Source organism: Oreochromis aureus, linkage group 7 (genome assembly GCF_013358895.1).
Source record: "Oreochromis aureus strain Israel breed Guangdong linkage group 7, ZZ_aureus, whole genome shotgun sequence".
Taxonomy (NCBI): Eukaryota; Metazoa; Chordata; class Actinopteri; order Cichliformes; family Cichlidae; genus Oreochromis; species Oreochromis aureus.
This window is the reverse complement of record NC_052948.1, coordinates 65,420,366-65,447,182: the sequence shown is the minus strand read 5'-3', so window position 1 is coordinate 65,447,182 and position 26,817 is coordinate 65,420,366. Positions and strand designations below refer to the sequence as shown.

General features: G+C 44.4%; 1 protein-coding gene across 1 annotated transcript; it reads left to right on the top strand.

Annotated features, from left to right (window-relative positions):
* Positions 1–42: 42 nt before the first annotated feature.
* LOC116327755 (L-fucose kinase) lies at positions 43–26,810 on the top strand. The gene is made up of 23 exons (XM_031749411.2): positions 43–393; positions 9,898–10,049; positions 17,008–17,058; positions 17,127–17,252; positions 17,369–17,441; positions 17,589–17,686; positions 17,776–17,856; positions 18,101–18,220; positions 19,702–19,873; positions 19,948–20,054; positions 20,823–20,924; positions 21,092–21,265; positions 21,363–21,436; positions 22,657–23,012; positions 23,152–23,386; positions 23,467–23,633; positions 23,711–23,938; positions 24,017–24,160; positions 24,232–24,351; positions 24,429–24,616; positions 25,382–25,481; positions 25,571–25,794; positions 26,509–26,810. The coding sequence occupies exons 1-23, from the start codon at positions 312–314 to the stop codon at positions 26,581–26,583; spliced, it is 3,249 nt and encodes a 1,082-aa protein (XP_031605271.1). The 5' UTR covers positions 43–311; the 3' UTR covers positions 26,584–26,810.
* Positions 26,811–26,817: the final 7 nt, after the last annotated feature.

The window sequence follows — 26,817 nt, the reverse complement described above, 5'->3', positions numbered from 1 at the left end:
GCGCTACAAGTTGCTTCCTACGGAAGCCCGGGCGGTCAAACCGCGAAGATTTGCAGATGGCGGTCGCAGAGAGGAAACGGGTGTTTTAGTGAGACCGACTCCTCAGACGGGTTGGACCGGACACTCTCGGTGAACCGTCCTGGGGCTGTACCATAAAAGCCGCTTCAGACGGTTCAGCCTGAGGTGATCCTTCACGGACACCTGCTTAACCGGAACGGGTCTAGCTAGCCCCGCCCCTCCGGCGGCAGCAGTGACCCGTGCCGTAACTGCTGTAGCCCGGGTTAGCCCGGGTTAGCTGTGACCGTGTGAGGATGTCGGAGAGCGGCGGGTTCCGGTGGACCGTGGTGGTGCTGACGTGCCAGCATAAAGACAGCGTGTACGCGTTCCAGAGAGGTGAGGCGCATGCGCGCAGTACATGATCTTTGAGCTTGAGTTACACCGAGCGGCCTGAGGGGGCGCTGGTGGACACTGATGAGGCCAGTTTATTAGGAACACACGGTGACTTTGCTGATGATTTATTGCCATAAATAAAATTTTGGTTTTTTGCCTGTTGCCAAATATCCTAAAATTTGTTTGGTCATAATTTATTGACAGTGTATTAATCTCAGTCAGCTGATCTAAACCGTTTCCCACGTCCTGGCTGTGTTGGATAAATCTGAGCTGCAGTCAGAGGCGGAGGCAGACATTTGATACACCCGGGGCTTAGCCCTAAAGGGTAGTATGCATGTGGGATTGGGGAGGGGGTAGAAATGACTGAAAGATTATTAGGCTCCGTTTTGAGTTTTGTTCAAAAAAGAATGACTTCATATAGGAAAAAATAAATATCACCTTAAACTAGTTTTTTTTAATTAAGCAGCAAGGCAGAACAAAGTCGGGGCTGTATCAAGACACGAGGACTAAACCCCAATTCAACCAGACCCAGAACTGATCCGGAATTAAAACAGGACTACAACAGTTCAAAATCAGGACTACTTACCCATATGGAAAAGAAATAGTAAAAACTTATATGTTTTACTCATGAAAGTGGCCACTTTCTCATTACTTTCATATATTGTTTTAGTAAGTATCCAAAACATACAAGTTTCATTTATATAATTTTTCTAGGGATCTTATATCTGTTTTCACTCTTGTATGCTTTTCATACAAGTTTCACACAAGACAGATACAAACTTTATAAGATTTATATATATCTTTTCCATATGGGTGGGACTTAACCAAAACAGAACCAGAATCAGAACTAGATGATAGTAGCACTAAAAATCATCATAGACCTGCACTACACTTATTTTTTAATTCTACCAAAGTCCACTATTTAGATTCAGAAAAGTTTATATAATTATTTAGCCTTCATAAGCCTGATTAACTTAATAAATATAGAATTTGAAAAATAACAAACCTAAAAAGAAACACTAGGTATGAGATACATGAGTACCTATGATACGGTGATACTTTTGGCAAACAACCATTTGACTAACATGTGTGTCTCACCTGCTCCCTCTCCCTCTGCTCCTCTCTCTCCCCGTTCCTCTCTCTCCCTCTCTGTTCCTCTCTCTCCCTCTGTTCCTCTCTCCCTCTCTGTTCCTCTCTCTCCCTCTCTGTTCCTCTCTCCCTCTCTGTTCCTCTCTCTCCCTGTTCCTCTCTCTCCCTCTCTGTTCCTCTCTCTCCCTCTGTTCCTCTCTCCCTCTCTGCTCCTCTCTCTCTCCCTGTTCCTCTCTCTCCCTCTGTTCCTCTCTCCCTCTCTGCTCCTCTCTCTCCCTCTGTTCCTCTCTCCCTCTCTGCTCCTCTCTCTCTCTCCCTGTTCCTCTCTCTCCCTCTCTGCTCCTCTCTCTCCCTCTGTTCCTCTCTCCCTCTCTGCTCCTCTCTCTCTCCCTGTTCCTCTCTCTCCCTCTGTTCCTCTCTCTCCCTCTGCTCCTCTCTCTCCTGTTCCTCTCTCTCCCTCTGCTCCTCTCTCTCCCTCTGCTCCTCTCTCTCCCTGTTCCTCTCTCTCCCTCTCTGTTCCTCTCTCTCCCTCTCTCTCCCTCTGCTCCTCCCTCTCCCTCTGCTCCTCTCTCTCCCCGTTCCTCTCTCTCCCTCTCTGTTCCTCTCTCTCCCTCTGTTCCTCTCTCCCTCTCTGTTCCTCTCTCTCCCTCTCTGTTCCTCTCTCTCTCTCCCTGTTCCTCTCTCTCCCCGTTCCTCTCTCTCCCTCTCTGTTCCTCTCTCTCCCTCTGTTCCTCTCTCTCCCTCTCTGTTCCTCTCTCTCTCTCCCTGTTCCTCTCTCTCCCTGTTCCTCTCTCTCCCTCTCTGTTCCTCTCTCTCCCTGTTCCTCTCTCTCCCTCTCTGTTCCTCTCTCCCTCTGTTCCTCTCTCCCTCTGCTCTCTCTCTCTCTCCCTGTTCCTCTCTCTCCCTGTTCCTCTCTCCTCTCTGCTCCTCTCTCTCCTCTGTTCCTCTCTCCCTCTCTGCTCCTCTCTCTCTCCCTGTTCCTCTCTCTCCTCTCTGCTCCTCTCTCTCCTCTGTTCCTCTCTCCTCTCTGCTCCTCTCTCTCTCTGTTCCTCTCTCTCCCTCTGTTCCTCTCTCTCCCTCTGCTCCTCTCTCTCCCCTGTTCCTCTCTCTCCCTCCCTGTTCCTCTCTCTCCTCTGCTCCTCTCTCTCCTCTGCTCCTCTCTCTCCCTCTGCTCCTCTCTCTCCCCGTTCCTCTCTCTCCTCTCTGTTCCTCTCTCTCCCTCTGTTCCTCTCTCCTCTCTGTTCCTCTCTCTCCTCTCTGTTCCTCTCTCTCTCCCTGTTCCTCTCTCTCCCTGTTCCTCTCTCTCCTCTCTGTTCCTCTCTCTCCCTCTGTTCCTCTCTCCTCTCTGCTCCTCTCTCTCTCTCCTGTTCCTCTCTCTCCTCTGTTCCTCTCTCCCTCTCTGCTCCTCCCTCTCCCTCTGCTCCTCTCTCTCCCCGTTCCTCTCTCTCCCTCTCTGTTCCTCTCTCTCCCTCTGCTCCTCTCTCTCCCTGTTCCTCTCTCTCCCTCTCTGTTCCTCTCTCTCCCTCTCTCTCCCTCTGCTCCTCTCTCTCCCTCTGCTCCTCTCTCTCTCCCTCTGCTCCTCTCTCTCCCTCTCTGTTCCTCTCTGCTCCTCTCTCTCTCTCCCTCTCTCTCCCTCTGCTCCTCTCTCTCCCTCTCTGTTCCTCTCTCTCCCTCTCTCTCCCTCTGCTCCTCTCTCCCTCCCTGTTCCTCTCGCTCCCTCTCTGCTCCTCTCTCTCCCTCTCTGCTCCTCTCTCTCCCTCTCTGTTCCTCTCTCTCCCTCTTTGTGCTAACAATCAAGCCAAACACCAACATCATCAAATATACAGTTGAAACCAGATATTTACATACTCTTCAGATAAAAACACAAACACTTATTTAATTGTAACATCAAATCAGACTAAATGTTTATTTTTTTAGATTGATAAATATAAAAAACACATTTGTTAACTTTTGTATTTTGTATTCAAAACTGAGCCACACTTATGGAGCTCCACAATTCTTTTCCTGGTGTTTCGGTTGACATGTCTTGATTTTCCCATGTCACAGAAACAGGCTCTGTGTTTTGCCTTATATGCATCCACAGGTGTGCCACCAATTTACTCACATGGACTCTACTAACCTATCAGAAGCTTCTTAAGCTCAGAATGGAATCGTCTGGAGTTTTCTTATTAATTAACAATAAACTTAGTGTATATATACTCCTAAATTTGATGAAAGTGATAAAAATAGACAGCTCCCTCTTTTTATTCTGACATTTAACTAATTCAAAAGATATTTCAACATTTATTTATCTAAAACAAAACAAGTTTACTCTAAATTGATGTTTAACAGTAAAAAATGTTCTTGTGTTTTCCATAAAGTGTATGTAAATATCTGCTTTAAACTGTGAATATACTGCTGTGTATTGGAATTCCTCTTGTTTTGCATAGAAACATACTGAACAACATCCAAAGCATAATATATAAAATAACATCTACCTGAGTTTTTTCTTTGAAAGAAGCTCCTTATGTCCATTCTTGTATATCAGTACATTACTGAAAGCGATTTATTTAGCCGTGGAGGGAAACAACTGAAAATATGGAAATAAACACATGTAAGCTAAGACTCTCTAAAGAAACAGCGTTGTTGTTGTTCTGCTTTTCATTTCGCCATTTGTTGATTCACTCAAAGAGCAAGTAACGTAATATGGGTCAAGTGATCAGTTTGATATCAATCTTTCGTGATACACCGTCATATTTATATTATTTGTACAGTACGAATGATTTGCTTTGGTACTTGCTCAAACTTCACTTCTCCTCTGTCTGCCTCGCTCCGTTTCTCAGGCAGCAGCTGCCCCCGCCCCCTCGCTCAGTCGCTTAGTGTCTGAGCTCGGATCATACCAATATTAGGGGGGATTTACGCACAGTCGTAAATTCCCACAGTGTGCGCTATGTGCTTCGAATATTGTGTGTAGTTTTTTGTTTTATACAGTTGTCAGCCAGGCATCTAACTTCGAAAAAATTACACTCCAAAAGACCCCGGGCTTCTGAAAAAACAACCCGGGCTTAAGCCCAGTAAGCCACCCCCCCGCTCCGCCACTGGCTGCAGTAGAGCCACTGAGGTGCACCTGTTTGCTCTAAAAACGTGCAACACCCACTCAGTGAATTTCATTTTATAGACTCCTTCCAAAGACGTTTCTTTTGGAAATGTTCCTGCTTGCAGTCTGTCAAGAGAATATTGTATAATATGATCAGCTATATGAAATGTATCTTTTTATATTATTATTAAGGACATGTCTAAGTGACATTCACACACACACACACACACACATACACACACATACACACACACACAAAACATCTTGTATAAATAAAGGACGCGGACAGTCGTGGGGCGCAGTTCATGCGTTCCATGACTGCCCCTCGTGAGTGAAAAACTTCTGCAGTGTTTGTGTGTTTTCTAACTCAGACGTCTCAGCTGAAGAACGGCAGGGTGATTTAAAGAAATCCCCTGTCATTTAAATTGGTCCTTCGAACCTAGAGATGGAAACAGCAGACTCGTTTCTGTGACTCCAATAAGGTCTGACTTCTGCATCCTGACGCCGTGGGTAAACCAGCACCGAAGTCTGTCGACAGCCCTCTCCAGGTAGAGGTGAAAGACCTGGGACGTAAGACAAATTCGGGTCCAGGCCGGTGTAATAGTACTGGTCCACGACGTTGGGATCCAGCCAGATGACCTGACAACCAGCAAAGGACAGCTGAGGGTGAGAAAACACTTTTTGGTTTTAAACCGCCGGAAGGGTTTGAAGAAAGAAGCACGTGAAATAGGTTGAGTTCGCTGGAAGGAACTAAGTTTAGATTGGTCCTAGAGGTAGCCATCAAATACCTCGTGACAAATAAGGTTTAAGTTCGCCACAAGGAACTGTGTTTAGAGTGGTTTTAGAAGTGGCCGTGAAATACTTCGTGACAAATTAGCGCGCAAATGTCTATCTGTGTGTATGTATATGTGTTTTATGTGTATGTGTTTTGGAAGTAAGTTGATTTTACAGCACAATACGCTGCTGAACTACTTCCATTGTTTGTTTTTTATTGTTTTCTTTGTGTATCCTGCAAAAGCTCAAGTACTGGTGACGAAGGGAAAAGGTTGGGCTTTGTCTCATAAAACTGACACCGCTCCAGGCCCGGAGTAGGAGGCCGTGTCAGCAACCACCCCCGAGTCTAGTACCAGAGAAAGCTTTGCAGTTCTGTGATAATGGGGAATCAGCCCACAAAACTCACTGCTGACGAGCAGTGGCTAGAAAAGAAATGTCCAGGCGCCGGACAAATCAGTGCTTGTAGATGAAGAATTCCTAAGACAACAAAATGTCCCACTATACATTCACCCATATCAGGAGGAACATAATAATCCCTCATCAAGTATAAAATTAGAGATCAAAGTAGAAGTTTAAAAAGAGTTGGATACAGACCCAACTGAATATATATATAAATACTCTTAGGAATGAAGTGGAATAAACAAAAGGTTAAATTAAGGTTAACTTAAATTAAAGTAGAGCTTATCTAGTGTATTCAACATGATAATAGGAGATAATGGGAAGGATAACAACCTGTAAATTGGTACAAATGAAACAAATTGGGAAGACAACCATGCATGAAACCAGATAATTCACACGAAAAGATATCAAATAAAAAAGAGAGATGCATAAGGTATATTAAGGCTGTGTCATTGGTCAGCCAAGGAAAAGCAAATGTCTCCAGCTTGGGAAGGTGTGAAGCTGCAGATTCGCACAGACCCGTGATGGATACATAATAAGATATAAACTAATATACTATTGTATATTATTGTATATTAGTAGTAAAGTAGTATTATTAATATTAATATTTAATATTGCTAAATGCCTGTGACTGAGATGCTGGTTTTGCTCACTACAATAGTATAAATAGAGTGTGAATTCATTACTGTGGATGTATAGTAATTGACTGAATTTTGATAGATGTATATATCTTGAGCCATAAAGGCTGGTGTGTTTTATTTTTTAGTTATGTGTGTGTGGTGAGAAGCTGTGAGGATGATGAGAGGTTTCAGTTTTTTCTTTTCTTTTTACTTGCTCTTTCTGATTATGAAAGGCATGTTTTAAATTCTCGTATGAAAGTGTATTTTAAGTGATTTTAACCGTGTGAATGCTGTCAGTATTTGATTTGAGTGACTGTGTGATTTGTCTGAGTAAGTGAAAAGGGGAGTTTGAAAGAAAAGGCAGTGTGTGAGACGATTACTGAATGACAAAAGAGGTTAGAATGTTTAAAAGTGTGAATGAAATAAAGGTGTATTGTTTTTAGATTAAGATTTAGTAGATTTAAGAGGGTCTGTAGATTATAAATACAAAGAAAAAAACAAAAGAGTTAGATTAGTTTGAAGAAACAGGAAATATGGCTCTGTGTGCCTGCTGTGTGAGAGGACGTGGTGGTTGTGTGTCTGGAACAGGAACTTTGCATGCCCATAAAAGGAACTGAGGGTGTAAAGAAAGAACACAGAGAGACAGATGAGTTACCTCTAGGCACATAAAGCAAATGAAGCCTTTAAGAAAAGAAATGAATATAATACTAATTGTATGCTTTAGTGTGCCAATACAGGTGGGCTTCTCTCAACATTGAACCTTGAGTAACCGGCAGAAAGTATAGAGGAACAATTGGGAAAAACAGGCCACATTTGGCTGAAATTCTACAGCTTCACCTGTCACTTTGTCCCTAAACTGAGAAGAAGTTCAAAGGACAGTTAATCGCCTGATGAAGACCGACAGAACATCGTGGACTTGAATACAGCAGGCAAACGACAGTGCCACTGATCCATTAACACTGATGACGACTGACGACACCAGCAGCAGCATGTAAGAGTAATGCAACATGTACTGTGAAAATACAGGCTGGGCAGTTGAACAGTGGGATAAAGAATTGTGGAAGAGCACTGGACATTGAGTGTCATATTTGCCATGCTTGGAGTAATTTTGGAAGAGAAGACTGGAGAAGAAAAAGAGAAGGAACAAACTGTGTTTGCTGGAGCTTTGAAGCCCGAACAGGACAATGTGAATGAAAAAGGGACCAGTGTCAGGTGAATGTGGACGAGTAAGACTGCGAGAATATAGGATATAATTGGATTGGAAAAATTGAAGCGGGAACTCATGATTGTTTAGTGATGTCCACCATATCACGTTTAAAAGAGGTAAACACAAATAGACCACACACATACACAAATTGTTACATGTAACAATGAAAGTATTTTTGAAATGAATTAGAAGTGAGATAGTTTGAATTTAGAACTCAGTGATAAGATGCATGAATTAAACCTTATTGTAACAAATACTTGCAATGAAGAAAGCAGCTTACACTCAATTAATATGGACGCAAAGCCTTGGTGCCATAGGCAATTTGTTTTTGTTTTTGTTTGTTTGTTTTGTAAGTTTGGAAAACAAATTTGTGATCATGCCTCTGGATCACAATGACATATAATGATTAGGCACATGATTTAACAATGGCGAGTTTTAGAGCTGTAAGCAATGCAAAGTTTTTCCTTAACTTAAAAGTTTGAAATATGTAAGATGTATGAATTCTTTGAGAAATAGGAATTGCCTAAAATGCCCTAAGTCAAAATGTAGTGTTGCATCTACAAAGAAGAAAGCAGAAGAAGCATTCAGTAACTTGAAACTGGCATTACAGACAAATACAGTTTTGGCTTTGCCTGATTATGATAAGCCTTTCTACTTACACGTAGATGGACGTGCAGGCCTGTGCAGCCGCAGCAGAAGCAGTAAGAAAGTCAGCTGACATTGCTTTAGGGCACAATTTAATCATCAGAATACCCAAAATAATATGATTTGATGACTTGTGAAAGTAAACCGATACTCCCCAAGTCCCTGTGCAGAACAGCAGCATTAGTGACACATGGGGTGACCCATGTGTCCTCGGGGGGGGGATAGTCCAGGTCCTTAATACACACTTTTATACTCTAGTGATTATAGATTTATCCAGTGTAAAAAGCAGATGCAATCTCACTTGTAAAAGTGAACCTTTAGAAAAATCCGTCAGAGAAACAACTCTGGCAGAATGGATGGCAAAACTACTAGAAAATAAGGATATTGTTTTGAACAATAAACTGCCGTAAGACTCTCCAGTCTCTTGCAGGTTGACACCAAGTGTTATTGACGACACCCACAGCCTGTAAAATTGCAGAGAGACCCTCCTGGATACATCAGAGCCACTGCAAAAGGGTTGAGGTCCCGGGAAGCCCCATCACTAAGGAGGAAGCACATTAGGAAGGCCTCACCTACGTTTGGTTGCTTCGGGGTGAGGGGGTAGTGCGATTGGGCCCCGTTGGGTAAGCCTGCACTCCACTCTCTATCCGATCAACTTTAGGGCAGCCAGGTGCAGGTGTGATGGACCAATGTGCAACAATGTGAAGGGGAAGCCTGCTGGTTACCTTGACTACAAAAGCTCACCCTTACATCCATCCTTGGATGAAAAATGCCTGATACAGACCACAGAGAAAGACTGTTATGTTTGCTCGCACATGCCGAGCATATTAACACAACCATGTATGGGAAACACCCTGGGACAGGTGCACCAAATCTGATCCAATGACTTTTGTAAGGTGCACAACATCATCAACATCCTGATCCAGGAAGAAGCCCTGAACTTTAACAAGTTTTAAAGAGACTGTTGATCATCATTGAATTTTTCTTGATTTTATTTTGCTTTTCTTTACGTATGTTATTCTTTGTTTAAAGCTGTAATTTCACAGATGATAAGTTTATCATTCACAGCATACGCAGATGTACTGAAATCTATGAAGATCATGAAGACTTCTTTTCCTATTTGTCAGATGAAGATGAAGTGTAACTAATGATGTAGTAACTGAGAATGTGAAAGACAAGTAGTTACTCACAGATGAATTGTACATTTCATTTCGTGATCAACAGGAGGGAATGTCAAGAGAATATTGTATAATATGATCAGCTATATGAAATGTATCTTTTTATCTTATTATTAAGGACATGTCTAAGTGACTTTTCACCTAGTAACTTGTGTGCAGCTACTAACCGCTTCCTGTCTTCAGAGAACAGAGAAGTAAAACCTCAGCTCTTTTAGAAGAACATGCAAATGTAGTGAAGGGGAAAAACCCGCGGCTCTAAATGACGTTGTTACCTTTGTACACATTCACACACACACACACACAAAACATCTTGTATAAATAAAGGACGCGGACAGTCGTGGGGCGCAGTTCGTGCGTTCCATGACTGCCCCTCGCGAGTGAAAAACTTCTGCAGTGTTTGTGTGTTTTCTAACTCAGACGTCTCAGCTGAAGAATGGCAGGGTGATTTAAAGAAATCCCCTGTCACAGTCTGTGTTTGGCTTTGTTATGATCTCGCTTCTACCTTTGTGTGTCCATCAGAGCTGGAGCTGAGGCAGCAGCGGGGTGTCCTCTCTGCAGGTGCATTGGTTTTGACCGTCAGGGACCGCCAGGAGCCGCTGGGCAGCGGCGGGGCAACGCTGAACGCTCTGCTGGTGGCCGCAGAGCACCTGAGCAGCAGAGCCGGGCACACAGTGAGTCCTCAGCCGCTCTCCTTCACCCGATCCTTAGTGACCATGACCCTGCAAAAACCAAAGGATCCAAAGATGTGCCCGTTGGTTTGAACTAGAAAGCACATGCAGGGCTCGAGACTAACTTTTTGCCACGGTTGCACTGGTGCCCCTAACTTTTTTTCTTAGGCGCACCACCACAAAAGTTAGGCGCACCCAAATTTTTCACCGCATCGCTTAAGACCGCAGTTTTACATGTGCACTGTTTGTTTTTTTTTGGGGGGGGGGGGGATTGCTGTCCATACAGACAATATTAATTTGTAAATGATCAACTAACAATCTTTTCAACACAAAGTTCTTTATTTGGAGCACATTTCCACCAGAAAGATAAGTTACTGAAAAAGTGCTTGTGCTTAAAGTGCGTTGGCACTCTTTGGTAGTGATGTGCGGATCGATACTGAAATATCGATTCCTCCGATACCAGTCATTAATGTTCTAGAATCGATTCTCACATTAAAATATCGATATTTTAGTAATTTAGGGTAAATTTGTAGTTTATCATTAACAGGAACACAGTGGAAAGAAACTATATCATTTGGATTGTCTACATTGGAAGGAACTACTTCCTCTTCCGCCTTTCATAGTCATGTGTGAAATACGGCTGTATAAATGTGTCGCAGCCCCAACAATGGCTGAGCGTAATTGGAGTTGTTGGACGTGCTTTACATCCACAAACAGCCAAGACGCGGTTTTTTTGATACACATGTGGAAGAAAGTGAGGTGTTGTGGCAACACCACTAACCTTGTCAAACACCTCAGAGTAAATCATATCACAGAATATGACGAGCGTATGTTGAGGCGAACTGAAGAGGAGGAGAGGACAGGTGATGCTAGGGCGAGACAGACGTCTCTCACGGAGTCCTTTAGTGCTGCAGGCAGGGGCAATTCTAGGATCAGAGCTTTGGGGGTGCTGAGCACCCAGAGAGCTGCCCAGCCAGGCAAGATAAACTTTACACGTCACGATGAGACTTCTTCCTCGTCTCTGTCAGTCCCTGCATCCTTAAATGTCTCCAGTTGTCCCGAGTTCCCTCTGACTGTCTCCTTGGTGCATTTAAACCCCTGTTCCTCCCTGTCCTCGTCGTCTGTTGTCTTCATCTCCGCTATCAGTCATCATAATTTTACCATCTCTGTGCAAGTCTGCAAATTTCTTTATTAAATCATAAGATTCTTAAATTCATCAAGTCTCTCTCTGCCTGGGTCCTCGTCACAAAACATGACATCACCGTTTTGTACATTTTAACACAATTTAATCCCCACATCTGTGAAAGAAAAGCAAAACACTTTTTTGAGAAGTCTGTAACAAAACCATCAAATCTGATAAAGGTTATTTAAATGATGCTCATAGTGAGTAAGAAGTAAACTGAGTGCATGTTTTGGACAGAGATTCACTTTTAATGTGTGTGTATAATATAATACAGATACATAAAAAACACTCCCAAAACAGAATAAATTATTACAAAATATTAATAAAAAACTATAAAAATGGAGGCAACTCTGCCTGTGGTAGAATGTATACAATGTATGAAAAAATCTTTACTGCAGATACTAATTTAACTAATTTAATAATACTAATCTTGTGTTGTAAGATTTATGAGTTTCATGCTTTCATAGTGGTGCTTGGGAGAGCTTGACATTTTTCTCAGGTGGTACACACTGTAAAAAGTTTGAGAAACACTGATAAGTGTTTCTCTGCCGCATAAGTCTGTATGCGGCAGTCAAACTGGACGGTCCAAAGGTTAGCCTACCTATTACTGGCTGAGGTTTTAGTAGAGTTGTGGCTGAACCACATAAAAATATATCATTAATTTTAATCTCCCCAATCAATGATAATGTTATGTTGGAATGTTGTTAAAGAGGGTCAAAAATGTTTCAACCCAGTTTGTTTTGCAGATTCTGTATAGCAGCTTTAATATAGGGAGAACACAACTTCCAGACTGTCTGAGTAAAATCAGGATTTTTCTCTTTGTCAGTTTAATAGTTTCTGTTGTGCCTGTCACTGTTCCCTGTCTGTTTTCTTACCTGCTTCTTCCTGACCTTGTACTTTCTCCACACGTTCCCTCTTTCCTCTCTCCCTCTTTGGACTGACAATCATACACAAATAGATTGGATTCAATTAGATGAAAAAATTACATTAATATGAAAAAAAAAATTATTAAGATGACTAACGAAAAGTCCTCTCTCAGTGTACTTTCAACCAAAAGGCAAATAACCAAACCACATAGTAGTCTGTCCTCTGGTGTTGTACCTGTGAATCTTAAACATGCAGTGATTCAGCCTTTACTCAAGAAACCCGCTCTTGATCCTGATATTATTGCAAATTACAGGCCTATTTCCAAACTGCCTTTTATCTCAAAGATTCTTGAAAAGGTAGTTTACAAGCAATTAATGTCCTTTTTAGAAGAACATGGTATTTTAGAAGTTTTCCAATCTGGTTTTAAAGCTTTACATAGTACCGAATCTGCCCTTTTAAGAGTTTTTAATGATGTGTTTTTAGCAACTGACTCAGGTGACTGCGTTATTATCGTGCTGTTAGATTTAACTGCTGCTTTTGATACAGTGGATCATAATATTTTAATTTCCCGTTTAGAGCAGTTGGTGGGTGTTAGGAGTACCGCACTGCAGTGGTTCAGATCCTATTTGGCAGAGCGAACTTTCTCTGTGAAACTCGGGGAGTTTGTATCCTCTGTTGCTTCTCTTCAATGTGGGGTCCCACAGGGTTCAGTTTTAGGCCCGCTTCTTTTCTCCCTATATCTCCTACCCCTTGGGTCTATTTTCAGGAAACATGGGATTTCTTTCCACTGTTATGCTGATGACTCCCAGATTTATTTCCCACTTAAAAAGATAAATGGCTTCTCAGTAGACCCTCTGCTCAGATGTCTTGATGAAATAAGGGCCTGGATGGCTTTGAGCTTTTTACATTTTAATGAGCAGAAAACAGAAGTGATGGTTTTTGGTGGCGCTTCCGAGGCCACTATTATAGATCTTGGTTCGCTGGCACAGTATGTTAAACCAGTCATCACTAATCTGGGAGTTAAAATGGAGGCAAATCTTAAACTTGAAAGCCAGGTCAGTGCTGTTGTAAGATCTAGCTTTTTTCATTTGAGGCAATTAGCCAAAATAAAGCCCATCTTATCGAAACAGCTTTTTGAGACAGTAATCCACGCCTTTGTTACTTCTAGGCTGGATTATTGTAATGCACTTTATTGTGGGGTGAGTGATGCGTCCATTAGGCGCCTGCAGGTTGTGCAAAATGCTGCAGCACGTCTTTTAACTGGAACAAAAAAGTCTGAGCACATTACCCCAATTTTAATTTTACTCCACTGGCTACCTGTACATTTTAGGATTGTTTTTAAAATTCTCTTATTTGTTTTTAAATCTCTTAATGGCCTGGCCCCCCCCTACCTCTCGGAGCTACTACAACCATATACACCTGCCCGTTCCCTTAGGTCCGCCAATCAGCAGCTCCTTAAGGTACCGAAAACTAAGTATAAATTTAAAGGTGAGCGTGCTTTTGCTGTAGTTGCTCCAAAGTTGTGGAATGATCTGCCCATGCATGTTAGGCAGGCCTCTTCTCTTTCTGAATTTAAAAGTCTTCTTAAAACATATTTATTCGCTGAAGCCTTTGGCACTGATTAGAGGGGTTGACTCAATTTGTTTTAACATGTTTTAATTTATTTTAGTTATTTATTTTATCTTATTTTAATTTTCTTTACTTATGCTATTAGCATGTACAGCACTTTGTGAACTCTGGTTTTATGTTAAAGTGCTTTATAAATAAAGGTGGTATGGTATGGTACCTGTCAGGGTTCAAATATTGAGAGAGGAATCCATAAAAACCACAGATCCAGGCGTGTACAATTTAGACGGCATTTTAATGAATTACACATGTGTGAGTTCAACAACCCAATCAGTATTGAACTGCTTTACCATATTCAGACAACGGTTTTATAGGGTTAAGATAGTACAGCCCCCTTTTCTGTTGCTAGGCAGATTTAAACAAAGCATACGTCACTCCAAAACCACAATGACTCTTAACATAGTCTAAAACAAACATCTTCTTCAGGTCGACGCCAAGTGCTTCCTGTCTCCATCCTGCCCAGGCTTATCTTCTAGAACATCAGGTCCACGTTCTGCACAAAATGTCACTCATGCAGGCACAGCTTTGCAGTCATAAACTCTTACCTACTAAATGAGTCTATCTGTGTGTGCGTACACGTGCGAGGGCGCGTGCATGCTGTGTACTGCGTACGTGTCGTGACCTCTCACTATTTGTGTCTGTATGTGTATGTCACGTCTGTCTGTGCGTGCAGAGTTTGCATCTGCTCTCTGCACCTTAGTTGACCTCAACTTAGGCAGCCAGGCTAAGACCATCCTGTGTGTAATGATCTTAACTTCTATGTAAAATGTATAAACAACTGTTTCAATCTAATCCAACTACTTAAAGCTTAAATCAAAGATAAATGCATAATAAACACCCTACTCTTTGGCTTGCACTCACTCTGCTTTCGGTTTCACTTCTGCAAAAGCATGTAACTTCAAAAACATATAACTTCCTGTCTTCTTTTAGCACAGAGTTACTCTTTCACCCTGCAGTCTGCATAAACATTAAAATTATAAATTCAAAAGCACTTCGGGTTATAGATTCAACTCAACAGTTTAAAGTGTTTTTTTTCTGGACCTGTAATAAAGACTAATATGATACCAATATATTTGAACATCTGAATGCATCTAAATACAACATCACTATTAACATGAAATGGTAATGATGATTATAAAAATAGCAGCAAATAATAGCAGTAAAATATTTCTATTCTCAACATCTAATAAAACACTGATCCAACATTATCCTTTATTGATGGATCATTTGTTCTTACACTTTTACCTGAATGTGGCTCCTGTTTTTGAAAAAACTTCCTTATATCCATTATGAACCTGGCTGTCTCTGTGTACACACACACACACACACACACACACACACACACACACACACACACACACACACACACAAACAACAAGAGTTATAAGGTTAATGGGCATTCAGTCAGTTAGCTAGTTAGTATCCATTTCAAACAGGACAGTGGTAACAACAGCAGGCTACGGACAATTTTAAGTTTTAGATTTTAAATAGGCTGTATACATTTCAATGGGAGCAACAGGACGGTCAAATGTCGCTGATTTTACTACAGAGCAGGACGGATTGTAGGGTAGAAAACATCGTTGGAAAACACGTTTTCAACACTGCAGGTTACCTGGTGTAATGTTTTTCAGCTAAAAAGAAACATGACTCCTATCTAACTACATAAAGAGTAACTGAAGGTTAAATGCTGCTAATATGTCCTGTTTTAATCCAGGCACTCCACCTCCGCTCCGCTGCGTCTCAGCTACCATCGCTCTGGCAGCAACGACCCTAGAGCCAGAGTGGGGGGGGAGCTGGAACAAACCATTTTGGGAGGGGGGAGGGGTTATCTATACTTTTGTTGTTAAAATGTTCCGTCTCAACCAAGTACTGTATGCTTTTTATATTTTTAGCAGTGTGTCACACAAACAGCAAATATTGTCAAAAAAAGTAAGAAATCTTTGGGGGTGCTTTGATTCATTTTGGGGGTGCTGAAGCACCCCCAAAAATGGGCTAAAATCGCCCCTGGCTGGAGGCAGGCAAGGTGTTCAAATAGCCCACAACTTCAGTTTTTTTATTTCTATATGATGAATTCTGCATTATTAAGTGATAAGAACAAGTAATCTGATGTCCTGTAATCATTATGACGCTATAATTTGAGATACAATAAATAAAATAAGTTTTTGTACAAAGTATCGGTATCGGATCAGTATTGTCGACACCACCTTGAATTTTACGTAGTATCGGATCGGAAAGGAAATCAGTGGTATCGCACATCACTACTCTTTGGCAATACTGTAGACAATGTTAAACTGAATCATCACATCGGCTCCTCTGACGACCTGTTTGCTGCTGCCTGCTGCTGAAAGGCAGTGGGGAGAGGGGACACTTGGGCATTTATCGCAGCATATAATGTGTTTCCTGGATACACTGTGATTTTTCAGCGTCAGAGCTTGATGGCTCCGTGTCAGAGCTGCCTATGAATTTCAGATCGATCAGGCCTTAACTTAACAAAAAAGTTATCAATAGATCTTTTAATCTTTTCTTATTACCCACAGCTACATCCACTTTTGTCGGGCCTAGCTGCTCTCACTATGACTGGGTATCATCACTGATTTCTATAATCCATTTGATTCGATTCAATTTAGCCTCAGACAGTCAGAAATATTATAATTCTGATCATTTATCAGCACTGATACATGTGAGACTTCATCAGAGGTGTGAGCATCACAGCAGAGGCCTTTGTGTCAAAGTAACTGAGGATAAAACTCAGAAAAACATGAAGCAGATTTTCCTGGCCTGCATGCTTTTTAGAGCAGATAACCTTAAAAATATTCTGCAATTTTGCATAATTTTAAAAAAGTTTACATTTCTTCAGTATATTCTTGTCCAAGGTGATTTAAGTAAAAAAAAAAGGCAGCACTGTAAACAACGGTAGACTGGTGGGTAATAAGTGAATGAATAATACTGAAGACAGAGATTTGAGACAGGAAACTGTTCTTGAAGTACAGAGAGGTGGAAGCAAAACAGCAAAAGTCAGAGAAGATTAATGACATCTATCAAATGTGAAGCGTAGTTTGCTGCTTCTTTTGCTGCTGGTCGCAATTGCGACCAAATTGGTCGCACTCTAGAGCCCTGACATGATCTTCTCTGATCATTTCTCTCTGCGTGATTCTCAGTTTAGAATAATCCTCCTTTGTCTTACCTGTGTCTCAGTCTGAAACATGCTGCTTTAGCTCCTCCCACTGCAACAGGAGACAAAAACTGTCACACGTCCTTTTTGCAGTCACCTGTTTTTTTTCTCAGGTGGTGACCGCTGACGTCTTGGATGACGCTTACATCCTCATCCTCCACACGGTGAGTCCAGCTGCAGCGCACTCTCTGATGTTTTTGTGCTGTGGCTGATTTTTCCGATCCGTCCTCAGGGTCGGGACTTTCCCTGGAGCTCCTGCAGCCGAGCGTTCTGCTGGCTGCCCGAAGAGAAGCCCGATCAGAAGGTCCAGGCTCCGGTCTGCTGTCTGGATCTGCTGCTGGACTGCCTCAACAACCAGGTGAGCTTCCACACTGTCCACAGAAAGACCCTTTAAACGTGGGATGCCGCAGGGTTGTGTGTCGGGGCCAGCACGGTTTGCTGTGAATTGCTGAACACTGTCGTGTTTTCGTTCAGATCTGTCCCGGTTCTCCTCCCGGTGTTTGGGTCTGCAGCACCGACATGATCCTCGCCGTCCCTCCTGACTTTGGTAAGTGTGCCGCACACGCTCGTGTTGATGCATGCTGTTAGAGCACAGTGAGAGGGTCGAAGCCCCGGTGATCCTGGAAACCTCTGAAACATCATGAATTTAATTGAACCCTCCCCCTCCTCCTCTTCACATGTTCGTGTTGGTCAGGTTTGTCCTGGGACGGATTCTCAGGTGTTCGGGTTTTGGCGTTACCTGGTGACATCATCTATGCAGCCAATCATGGTGTCTACCTGTCCGACTCACAGGTGCCCACTTTTTGTTCATTCACACCTTCTTTCCACTTGCTCCTCCTCTTTTCCTCTTTTTTAAATTTTTAAATGTTGTTTTCCGTCAGGGACGAGTCAGAGACATCATCTATCGAGGAACCAAAGAGCAGCTCCAGCGCGCTGCAATGCCTGATGGGAAAGTGCCACTGGTGCGTCTTCTAGCTCAAATCAAACACACCTTTTAAAGTCCAGGAGAAGCCATTTAGGCTCAAACTGAAACACATCACTAAGTCAGTGACAGATTCTCCATGGCCGGATACTTTAAGACTGATCATTTTATACTTTTAATCATTTTAATATAATTGTAATGTTTTTATACCATATTGAGCCTTGGTGTTTAATAATCACTCTGCAGATGTTGGTTTAAGTTCATGGTGAGGTGTGTGTCTGCAGGTGTCGGGTCCGGTCTTCTTCAGCAGGTCTGTGTCTGAGAAGTTACTGCAGACTCACGTGACGCCGCCTCTGGACGGCTGCACTTACCTGGGGCTGGACTCTGGAGCTCCGCCCCTCCAGGTACGTGTATTTGTCAGGCAGGGAAGTCTGGATTAAAGGAAGAGAACTAAGACTTGGAGATGTCATGATGAAGAATCAGAATTTCCAAGGAAAGAAAAGAAAAATACTAGAAAATAGCTTTAATTTGCTGAAGTTGTGCAATGGAAAAAAAATGTTTTTTGATTTGAAAAAATTAAATATATGAAATAAAACCCCAAATATATGATACATGAAAGTAATCTACAAAAAAAATAGATCAAAATATTTTGTGTAAATCTGGAGTGAAAAATAATAAGTCACATTTATGAGTTCCAATAAAAATGATAATAAAGTTTAAAAAAATCCTTTCACTAAATTGAGAAATATAAGTTTTAACAAAACATCTAAAGTTTGAGTTACGATGATTTTATGATTCATAAAGTGTGTGAGTCCTGCCCACAGGACTAACATGACCTCTGACCTGTACTCGTTTACCCGAGATCATAATCCCGGTTTGAAACATCGACACTGAGCTCCTGACAGAATATCTGAGCGCCGTGAATCACCGTGGAGACGATGTTGGTCTTTTTGTAACGACTTTAGTTTGTCGGGTGAGTCACGGTTATTGTCATGGTTACTAGACATCTAACCATAGAAAGTTCAGATCCATGGTGCATGACGATGGGGCCCTCGCACGAAGAGACGTGCTGCGTTTAAGGCGTTACCGAGTTACCTGTCACTTCTGGTAATCACGATGTGGCGTTCAGGAACACCCACCAACTGTGGGACCTAACAACTTCATACATCGGGTTATGTTTGTTACAAGGTGCTAGGTGGCGCTATGACTGTAACTACTTATTTGGCATGTAGGCGTCTCCACACTCAGATTTCAGCTGCTGAGTTTTGGGGAAACATACGTCTGAGTTATAACAACGTCGGTCCTGCGGGGAGTCATCAGAATTCGCCATAGGGCCACGGACATGTCATCGTCAGGATGTTTAGACTGAACTAACCCGATCTGAAATAACTTTCATTTGTTAGTGCTGGCTTCTTGCGCTGTGGAGCAGTTTTGTGCCCCAAATACATAAATGTTTATCAGTCCTGACCCGTGTGCGACTTTTCAAACAAGGCCCTGAGAACGGATTCAGAGGCTGACTGACACTAAAGCCAGTGCTTAGTGGTTTAAAAATCAGATGTTAACATTTTTGGCCGATATTTTTTTTTCCTTTCACTTAAAGTTTTTATGTGTAGTTTTTTATTTACTAGTTTACGTTCTGCCTGATTCTGGATCAGCTGTTTGTTGTGTTTGCGGTGTTGCAAACCGAAGAGGAAGGTGCCCTCTGGTGGACAAAAGTGTTCAACATCAACACTCTTAACACAGCTGAGGGCTGTTTGCTCTGTCTCATGATGGACGCTGATCTTGAAGTGGCTAATAACGGCTGATGGCTCGCCGGTCAGTGGAGGGGCTCCGACAGATGGCCGCCTGTAATTTAACGTCCTGTCGTGCTGTGGTTCCTCCTCAGGTCTCTCTCTTCCTGGACGTGTTAAAGTGTCTCTGCTCGGATCTGACTCGGGATCAGTTTGTGAGCGAGGAGCGAGCGGGCTGCAGTTCAGCGGTCGGGCCACGGGGGACGGCGGTGAGGAGCGGCAGGGCAGAGCTGTGGAGGATCCTGAGAGGAGCTCCGCTCAGTCTGGGTTGGTTTCTCCGCCTCCTCTGTTCGCTCTTTCTTTATGCCGCCGTTACCTGCTGACGTGTCCTTGTTTAACAGTGTACGTCCCCGGCGGTCGCTATGACTACCTGACTCTGTCTGGGAAGGCGCATGTCGACCGACTGAGCCGCGATTGGACGGGGAGAAACACTCTCTCACATATCCAGGTGATTGGTCTTGCCTCCATCTTTTATGTACAGTTTATGAATAATTATGGTGATATGTGCTTGTTTTGTGATCATGTGAGAAACTAAGCGCTTCCCTGACTCCAGCTTCCCTATGTTGAGGACCAAGAGTGTCAAAATGAAATAAATACATCATAAAATGACCAAAGAATTAATTCAAACTGGAAATGCATGTTAAACACATTCAAATATTTTTATTTCTTTATATTTTAATTGCTTAAATGTGTCGTCATGTTAAAATTTTCTAAAAACATGTAATTATTTAACAGTTTGATGAATTATGTCACGTTCTCTGTCCTGCTGTGCGTCCTAAGCATCTTTCCAAGCTTTTCTTTTAATGTTTTTATTTAAAGGGACAGCACACATGCACCTGTGATTTCATTTGAAATGCATTCTGGGATACCCAGGTGTCCAAAGACTCCTCCGCAGAGGCTCTGACACTCCATCAGGATATTATCTGGGATCGCTCTGAACCGTGAAATAATATTAATTTTTCAAAATAAAACGACTTCATATTTTGAATTTTTTATTCTGTTGGCCCTCCATACCTGATGTGGGATGATTTCTGGACGACAGCTTATTCCACAGATTTGATCATCAGCGGAAAATTCATGGAGGGTTCATTTAGTGAGACAAATGTCACGCAAGCTCAGCGATGACTGCAGTTCATGTTGTGGCCACCAGAGGTCAGGCCTCCGTTAATGATCAATCAAGAAGCGTTTAACTCTGCTCCACTTCCTGTTTCATCAGAACAAGGACGTGTTGAGTGAAGGAGGTCGGGTGATCAATAGCGTTTTGGAGGGAGCCGTTGCTGTGGCTGCAGGAGCAGTGGTGCAACACTGCCACCTACAGGTGGGGAGGAGTTTCTGACCCAGACTGTATTCTGACTGCACTCACCTGAGAGCTGAGTCTAGTATTTGCACACTGCACGTTTCTCCAGACATGATGTTAGATCAGAAGCAGGAAGTCAGTGTTTTTATGGAGACAACGTGTCAACATTTCCACCGTCCGCCCGTCAGGGTCCTCTGGACGTCCCGCCAGGCTGTCTGCTGTCGGGTCTCGAGCTGTCGACCTCACAGAGTGTCCGGTGCCTGCCGCTCAGCAGTGACATCATCATCCAGGGACACCGGATTGAGCTAGGGGAGCTGCAGCTGGACGTCTACACAGTGATGGGAGCGCACGATGACTTGGAGGTAAAACACAGGAGATCTTTATGTTCTCATGTACCGCCTCCTCCTCGGGGTGTACGTGGCGTTCCAGCGTTATCTGATGTCTCCTCCTCTTCCTCAGATCTCCTCTGACGACAGCAATGCTTCCTTCCTCAACCAGACCTGGAGCGACTTCTACAGCAGAACGGGAATACAGTAAGACTCAGCGCCTCTCACCCACAGCCGGTCCCTTAGATGGCTGCCCTCCCTGAGTCTGGTTCTTTTTCCTGTTAAAAGGGAGTTTTTCCTTCCCACTGTCACCAGGTGCTCGCTCATAGGCGGTCCTTTCTTTTTAATATTGTAAATGGCCTGCATTTGTATAGCTTTACTTTACTTAGTCCCTAAGGCCCCCAAAGCACTTTACACATTCAGTCATCCACCCATTCATTCACACACTGGTGATGGCACCCTGGGGCGCACTGACAGACGCGAGGCTGCCAGACACTGGCGCCACTGGGCCCTCTGACTACCACTAGTAGGCAACAGGTGAAGTGTCTTGTGTCTTGTCCAAGGACACAACGACCGAGACTGTCCGAGCCGGGGCTCGAACCGGCAACCTTCCGATTACAAGACGAACTGCCAACTTTTGAGCCACGATCGCCTTTGGGATTGTATGTTGTTTATCTTAAAATGTAAATCACGTGGAGGTGACTGTTGTTATGATCTGGTGTTATGTAAATGAAAGTGAATTTAAGTGAAATAAAAAGTTCTTCTGAATGTGAAGAACTTCACATTAAAAGCCTAATTAAAAATGAAAAGTTTATGCTTGTTCAAACTCTGCAGGGCTTTTAATTGAAACACATACAGGAAATGCTGAGATTTATAAACAAATAAACTGAACAGGAAAAGAATAAAACATACTAAAATATGATTAATTAGTCTAATCAAGAAAGAACTCCAACTGTGGAGGTAAAACAATTCCCACCTGACCAGATGTGCTTCATCTTTTCCAAAACATTCCGCCTCCTCCCAACACTCACATCGTGTCCTCGGCTGCACAGCTTCAGGTTTTAGTTCAGAAACAGTTAAACTTCCATCTGTTTGATGTTGTTTGAACTGACACATGCACGTCATCTGGATGGAAAACTTTTGTTTTTATGTCATTATATTAGTCACATTAATGACATCGTTGACCTCCTGACCTCCACAAATGTCCGCTGAGATTCTGATGAAGATCAGAATAATAATAATAATAATACATTTTATTTGAAAGCGCCTTCCAGAACACTCAAGGACACTGTACATCAGAGACTTTATTCATGCCACACGCAGGAAACACGTTTGTTACGGTGGCGAGGTTTGAATCACAGAAACCAGATTAAAGTGACACGTGTGTGTGTGTGTGTGTGTCTGTCTCTGCATGTGCGTGTCCTCAGGCCGGAGGAGCTGTGGGTTCGAGGAGAACGGAGCTCCCTCCTGGAGGCTCACCTCTTCCCAGTCCTCCACCCCAGAGGAGGCGCTGTGGGTCTGGAGGGAGGTGTGGCCTGGCTGCTGGGCGGGCCTGGCTGCCTGGGAGGGTGGAGGGAGACTTGGCGGCTTTCTCTGAAGGAGGTGCTGTTGCTCACCCACCAGGAGACGGAGCTACAGCGAAGGGAGGAGCTGCTGTTCCTGGCAGGAAGGCGGCGTGTGACCGACGCTCTGAGGGGGCGCTCGGACGTCTGCCTGCTGCCTTGCTTCAGGGCCGCTGTGCTAGGAGGCCAGCAGGGGGCGCTGCTGGAAGCTCTGGACAGCAGTGAGTATCCGCTCCTCGATGATGGGCCCATAGAAACAGGCAGTTTTGGCTCCTCCTTCTGTGTATCAAATAAGTTTTCTGATTGGCCAGTTTCAGGAAGCTTGCTGAGGTTCCTTTGGTAATTCTAGTTTGTTTTCAGTCGCAGCAGGGAGCAATGAGCAGGGGGCGGAGCTCAGAACAGATCTGGGTGTGGCTGCCCGCTGTCTCTCCTGCACTGCAGACGTATTGGTGTGCATGGCTGGGGGGCAGGGAGGTCTGAGGAGCGGGCCAGCAGCTAACGAAGCCTGGAGCTCCGCCTACGCCATGTTGGAGGAGGGTGACCTGAAGGGCGGAGTCCACGCACTCACTGTGCAGCGGCAGCACTGGCTCAGCAGGTGGGCACCGCACTGTTTGTGTCACATGGTCTCGCTGATATAACGATGGTAACTGTGTTGGGTGTTGCTGTGTCCTACAGGCCTGACCTGCTGGTGCGGGCGGCGCGGCACTACGAAGGCGCCGGACAGGTGCTGTTACGGAAGGCTGTGATGTCATCTCAGAGATTCATCTCCATTGAACAGGGTGAAGTCCAGCCCCTTGGACAGTGGCAGGAAGTAGAGTGTCCAGCTAGGCTAGACTTAGCAGGTGATTGGATAAAGGTGTTCAGGGTGCATTCAGGGGCAGTTGGTCCTTTAGACGCTGACCCTGTATTTGTGTTCCAGGCGGCTGGAGCGACACTCCACCAATTGCATTCGAGCACGGGGGCTCCGTCACAAACGTCGCGGTGAAGGTCGACGGGAAGCGTCCTATTGGTGCCAGAGCCCGTCGCATCTCCGAGCCCCGCCTCCTCCTGGTCAGCTACACTGGAGCGCGGAGCAGTGGGATTTCCACGGAGACGGCGTGTGACAGCCTGGATGACCTGAAGGATTACTGTCAGCCTCACGCTCCCGGTACAGCGTTTACCGGCTAAACCGGGACAACAGGAAGGAATTGGGAAGCTGACTCTGTGTGTCTTGTGTGTGTTACAGGAGCGCTGCTGAAGGCAGTGTGTGTGTGTAGCGGGCTGGTGTCCCTGACCTCCCAGCATCCTCTGGGGCATCAGCTGATGGAGCGGTGGGGAGGAGGGGTGGAGCTCCACAGCTGGTCAGAGCTGCCGACGGGATCAGGATTGGGTGAGAAACAGGAAACAGAGCTTGTAGGTGATGGGAGGAGTTCAGCACTCTGATTGGTCGTCTTTCTGCAGGTACCAGCAGCATCCTGGCGGGGGCGCTGTTGGCCGCGGTGTACAGGTGCACCAGCCGGACCTATGACACGGACTCCCTGATCCATGCCGTTTTGTACCTGGAGCAGATTCTCACCACAGGTTTGTCATGCCCTTCATCACTAAGCATCACTAAGCATCTCCTCCTGCTCCTCCTCATCTTCCTCCTCCTCCTGCAGGTGGAGGCTGGCAGGATCAAGTGGGCGGTCTGGTGGGCGGAGTAAAGGTGGGTCGATCCAGAGCATCCCTTCCCCTGCAGGTGGAGGTTGAGCGTCTCAGTCTTCCTGAGGAGTTCGTGCTCGCTCTGGAGCAGCACCTCCTGCTGGTCTACACCGGGAAGACCCGGCTGGCCCGAAATCTGCTCCAGGTGGGTACCTTCAGGCTCCCTAATTCTGTCACTTAAAAAACACTGGCAGCACCACGCCCTGGAGCTCATCAGGAGTTTTAAAGACAGGTTAGGAGCACTCCTCCCCCTCCTCACCCACTGATGGGGGAGAGAGGGGGGAGGAACCTGCTTCCTGAAGTCCAGCCGTAGAATGGTTAAGCTCACATCTGTCCTCCACCCTCCTGTAATCATCCTGCTGCTTGTACCTGGAGGCTGGAAGTCACATGTGCTGCTCAGACTGCGGTCCACCTGTTGGGTTGTGTAGCTGCACATATTTGTTCCCAGGACTGATCAGACATCACAATGATGATGATGGTGGTGGTGGCGTCCTCCACACTGATACAGGGCTGGTAGACAAACTGCAGCAGGTTCACATGGCGGGTTGAGGTTTCCTGTCTCCAGAATCTCTGAAGGTGGAGCCATCAGGGGCAGCAGCTTTGCCTGGGCAGAGTCTGCACATCTCTCTCCTGAGGGGGAAGGAGGTGCAGGCGAGGGTGGAGGTGGGTCTGCTGGAGTGGACTTTCCTGTCTTTCCTGTCTGCTACAGTCTCAGCCCCTCTTTCATGTTAAAAAGTTAAAAACAAAAGTCGATTCATGAAGTAAAAGAGAAGAAAAGTGAAACTCGTCAAGGTAAAGAGAAGCAGAGTGAATGTGACAAGACTCCGAGTAAGAGAGAGCCTTGAGGCTTAGAATAAAGCTGCTGAGATGAAGATGACGATAGTGATGATGATGTGTGTCCTGCATGCAGGATGTGGTCCGCAGCTGGTACAGCCGCCTGCCGTCGATGGTGCAGAACGCCCAGCAGCTGGTGTGTAATTCAGAGGAGTGTGCTCGGGCCTGCGTGGACGGTGAGACGCTTCAGTGGGACATTTCCCAGAATGCCGTGTGCCAAACGTCAGTGGGTTTCAGAAAGGCTTAATGACCACTTCCTCTACAGGTTCTCTGTCCAGGCTGGCGGAGTGTCTGGACCGCTCATGGCAGCAGAAGAAGCTTATGGCCCCGGGCTGCGAGCCGGCGTCAGTGCGAGCTATGATGGAGGCCCTGAGGCCACTGGTGCTGGGCCAGAGTCTGGCTGGGGCCGGAGGCGGCGGCTTCCTTTACCTGCTGACTCGAAAGCCCCGACAGCAGGAGGTGGTGCTGCAGGTCCTCAACAACACGCCGGTAAGAGCTGGTCAGGGTCAGAGGTCAAATGTATTCTATTCTATAAAACATTCAGTGTGGACTTTTTCAAATTCAACACAAAAATAAATACAAGATGTGAGTCAGTGCTACGCTGTACATGTAATACCACTTTGAACCACACAGCGGAGCAGCGAGTCCAACATGTCTCCGTTTGATGTCGCTCAGTTTGTGGAAAAGTTTCCATCAGTCTGAGTTTGTGAGCTTGGCTTTAATAAACCCACACATTCATTCAGAGGTTTTCTTTACAGGAGACAGTACAGTTTATTCAGCAAAGCTTTTACAAAAAGCAATTGACCTTTGACCTTTTGTCAGGAAAGATTACTTCACAACCCACTGGGACCTCAAATGAATCCTTTCATTATTACTTTCCAACTCAGGTTTAAAGTTTTGTTAAAAACATGTCAGAGCCGCTCCTGTAAAACAGAAAGTTTGTAATGAGCTTAGTGTGGACTGATCTAGACAGTTTATTTTCTACTTTTGGCTCTGGATGATGTCACAGAAAAGGGTCCAATCAGAGAAAGAAAGCTTAAAAAAAAGCCTAAGGTGGGAGGAGCTAAATTGTCTCCTTTTCTGAGGGGAAGGTATGTGATACAGCAGGATTATTCTTAACTGTGAATCATGCTAAGCTGCTCTGATGGAGCAGAATAATTCCTGACCATCTGTCCTGTTTTGATATTTTCTGGTGTGTTTCAGGGCCTGGGAGACTTCAGTGTCCACTCTGTGGAGCTGGACAGGGACGGACTGACATTCCTGGCGTCGTTAACCTGAGAACACTGATTGTACCTCGGCTTCAATCACAAAAATGAACGAACATTGATGACAAAGATGATTCTGACAAACAGAGGAGCTGTGTTTAAACATTATACAATTGGTGTTCTGGTTTTGTAGGAATCTGATTTTATTAATCAAACTGATTTCTCAGGAGCATTGATCTGTAACTCAACAGAATAAATAAAGCCCAGTTTTGGACGTTTGAGTCCGTGCCCACAAACTCATCCAGAG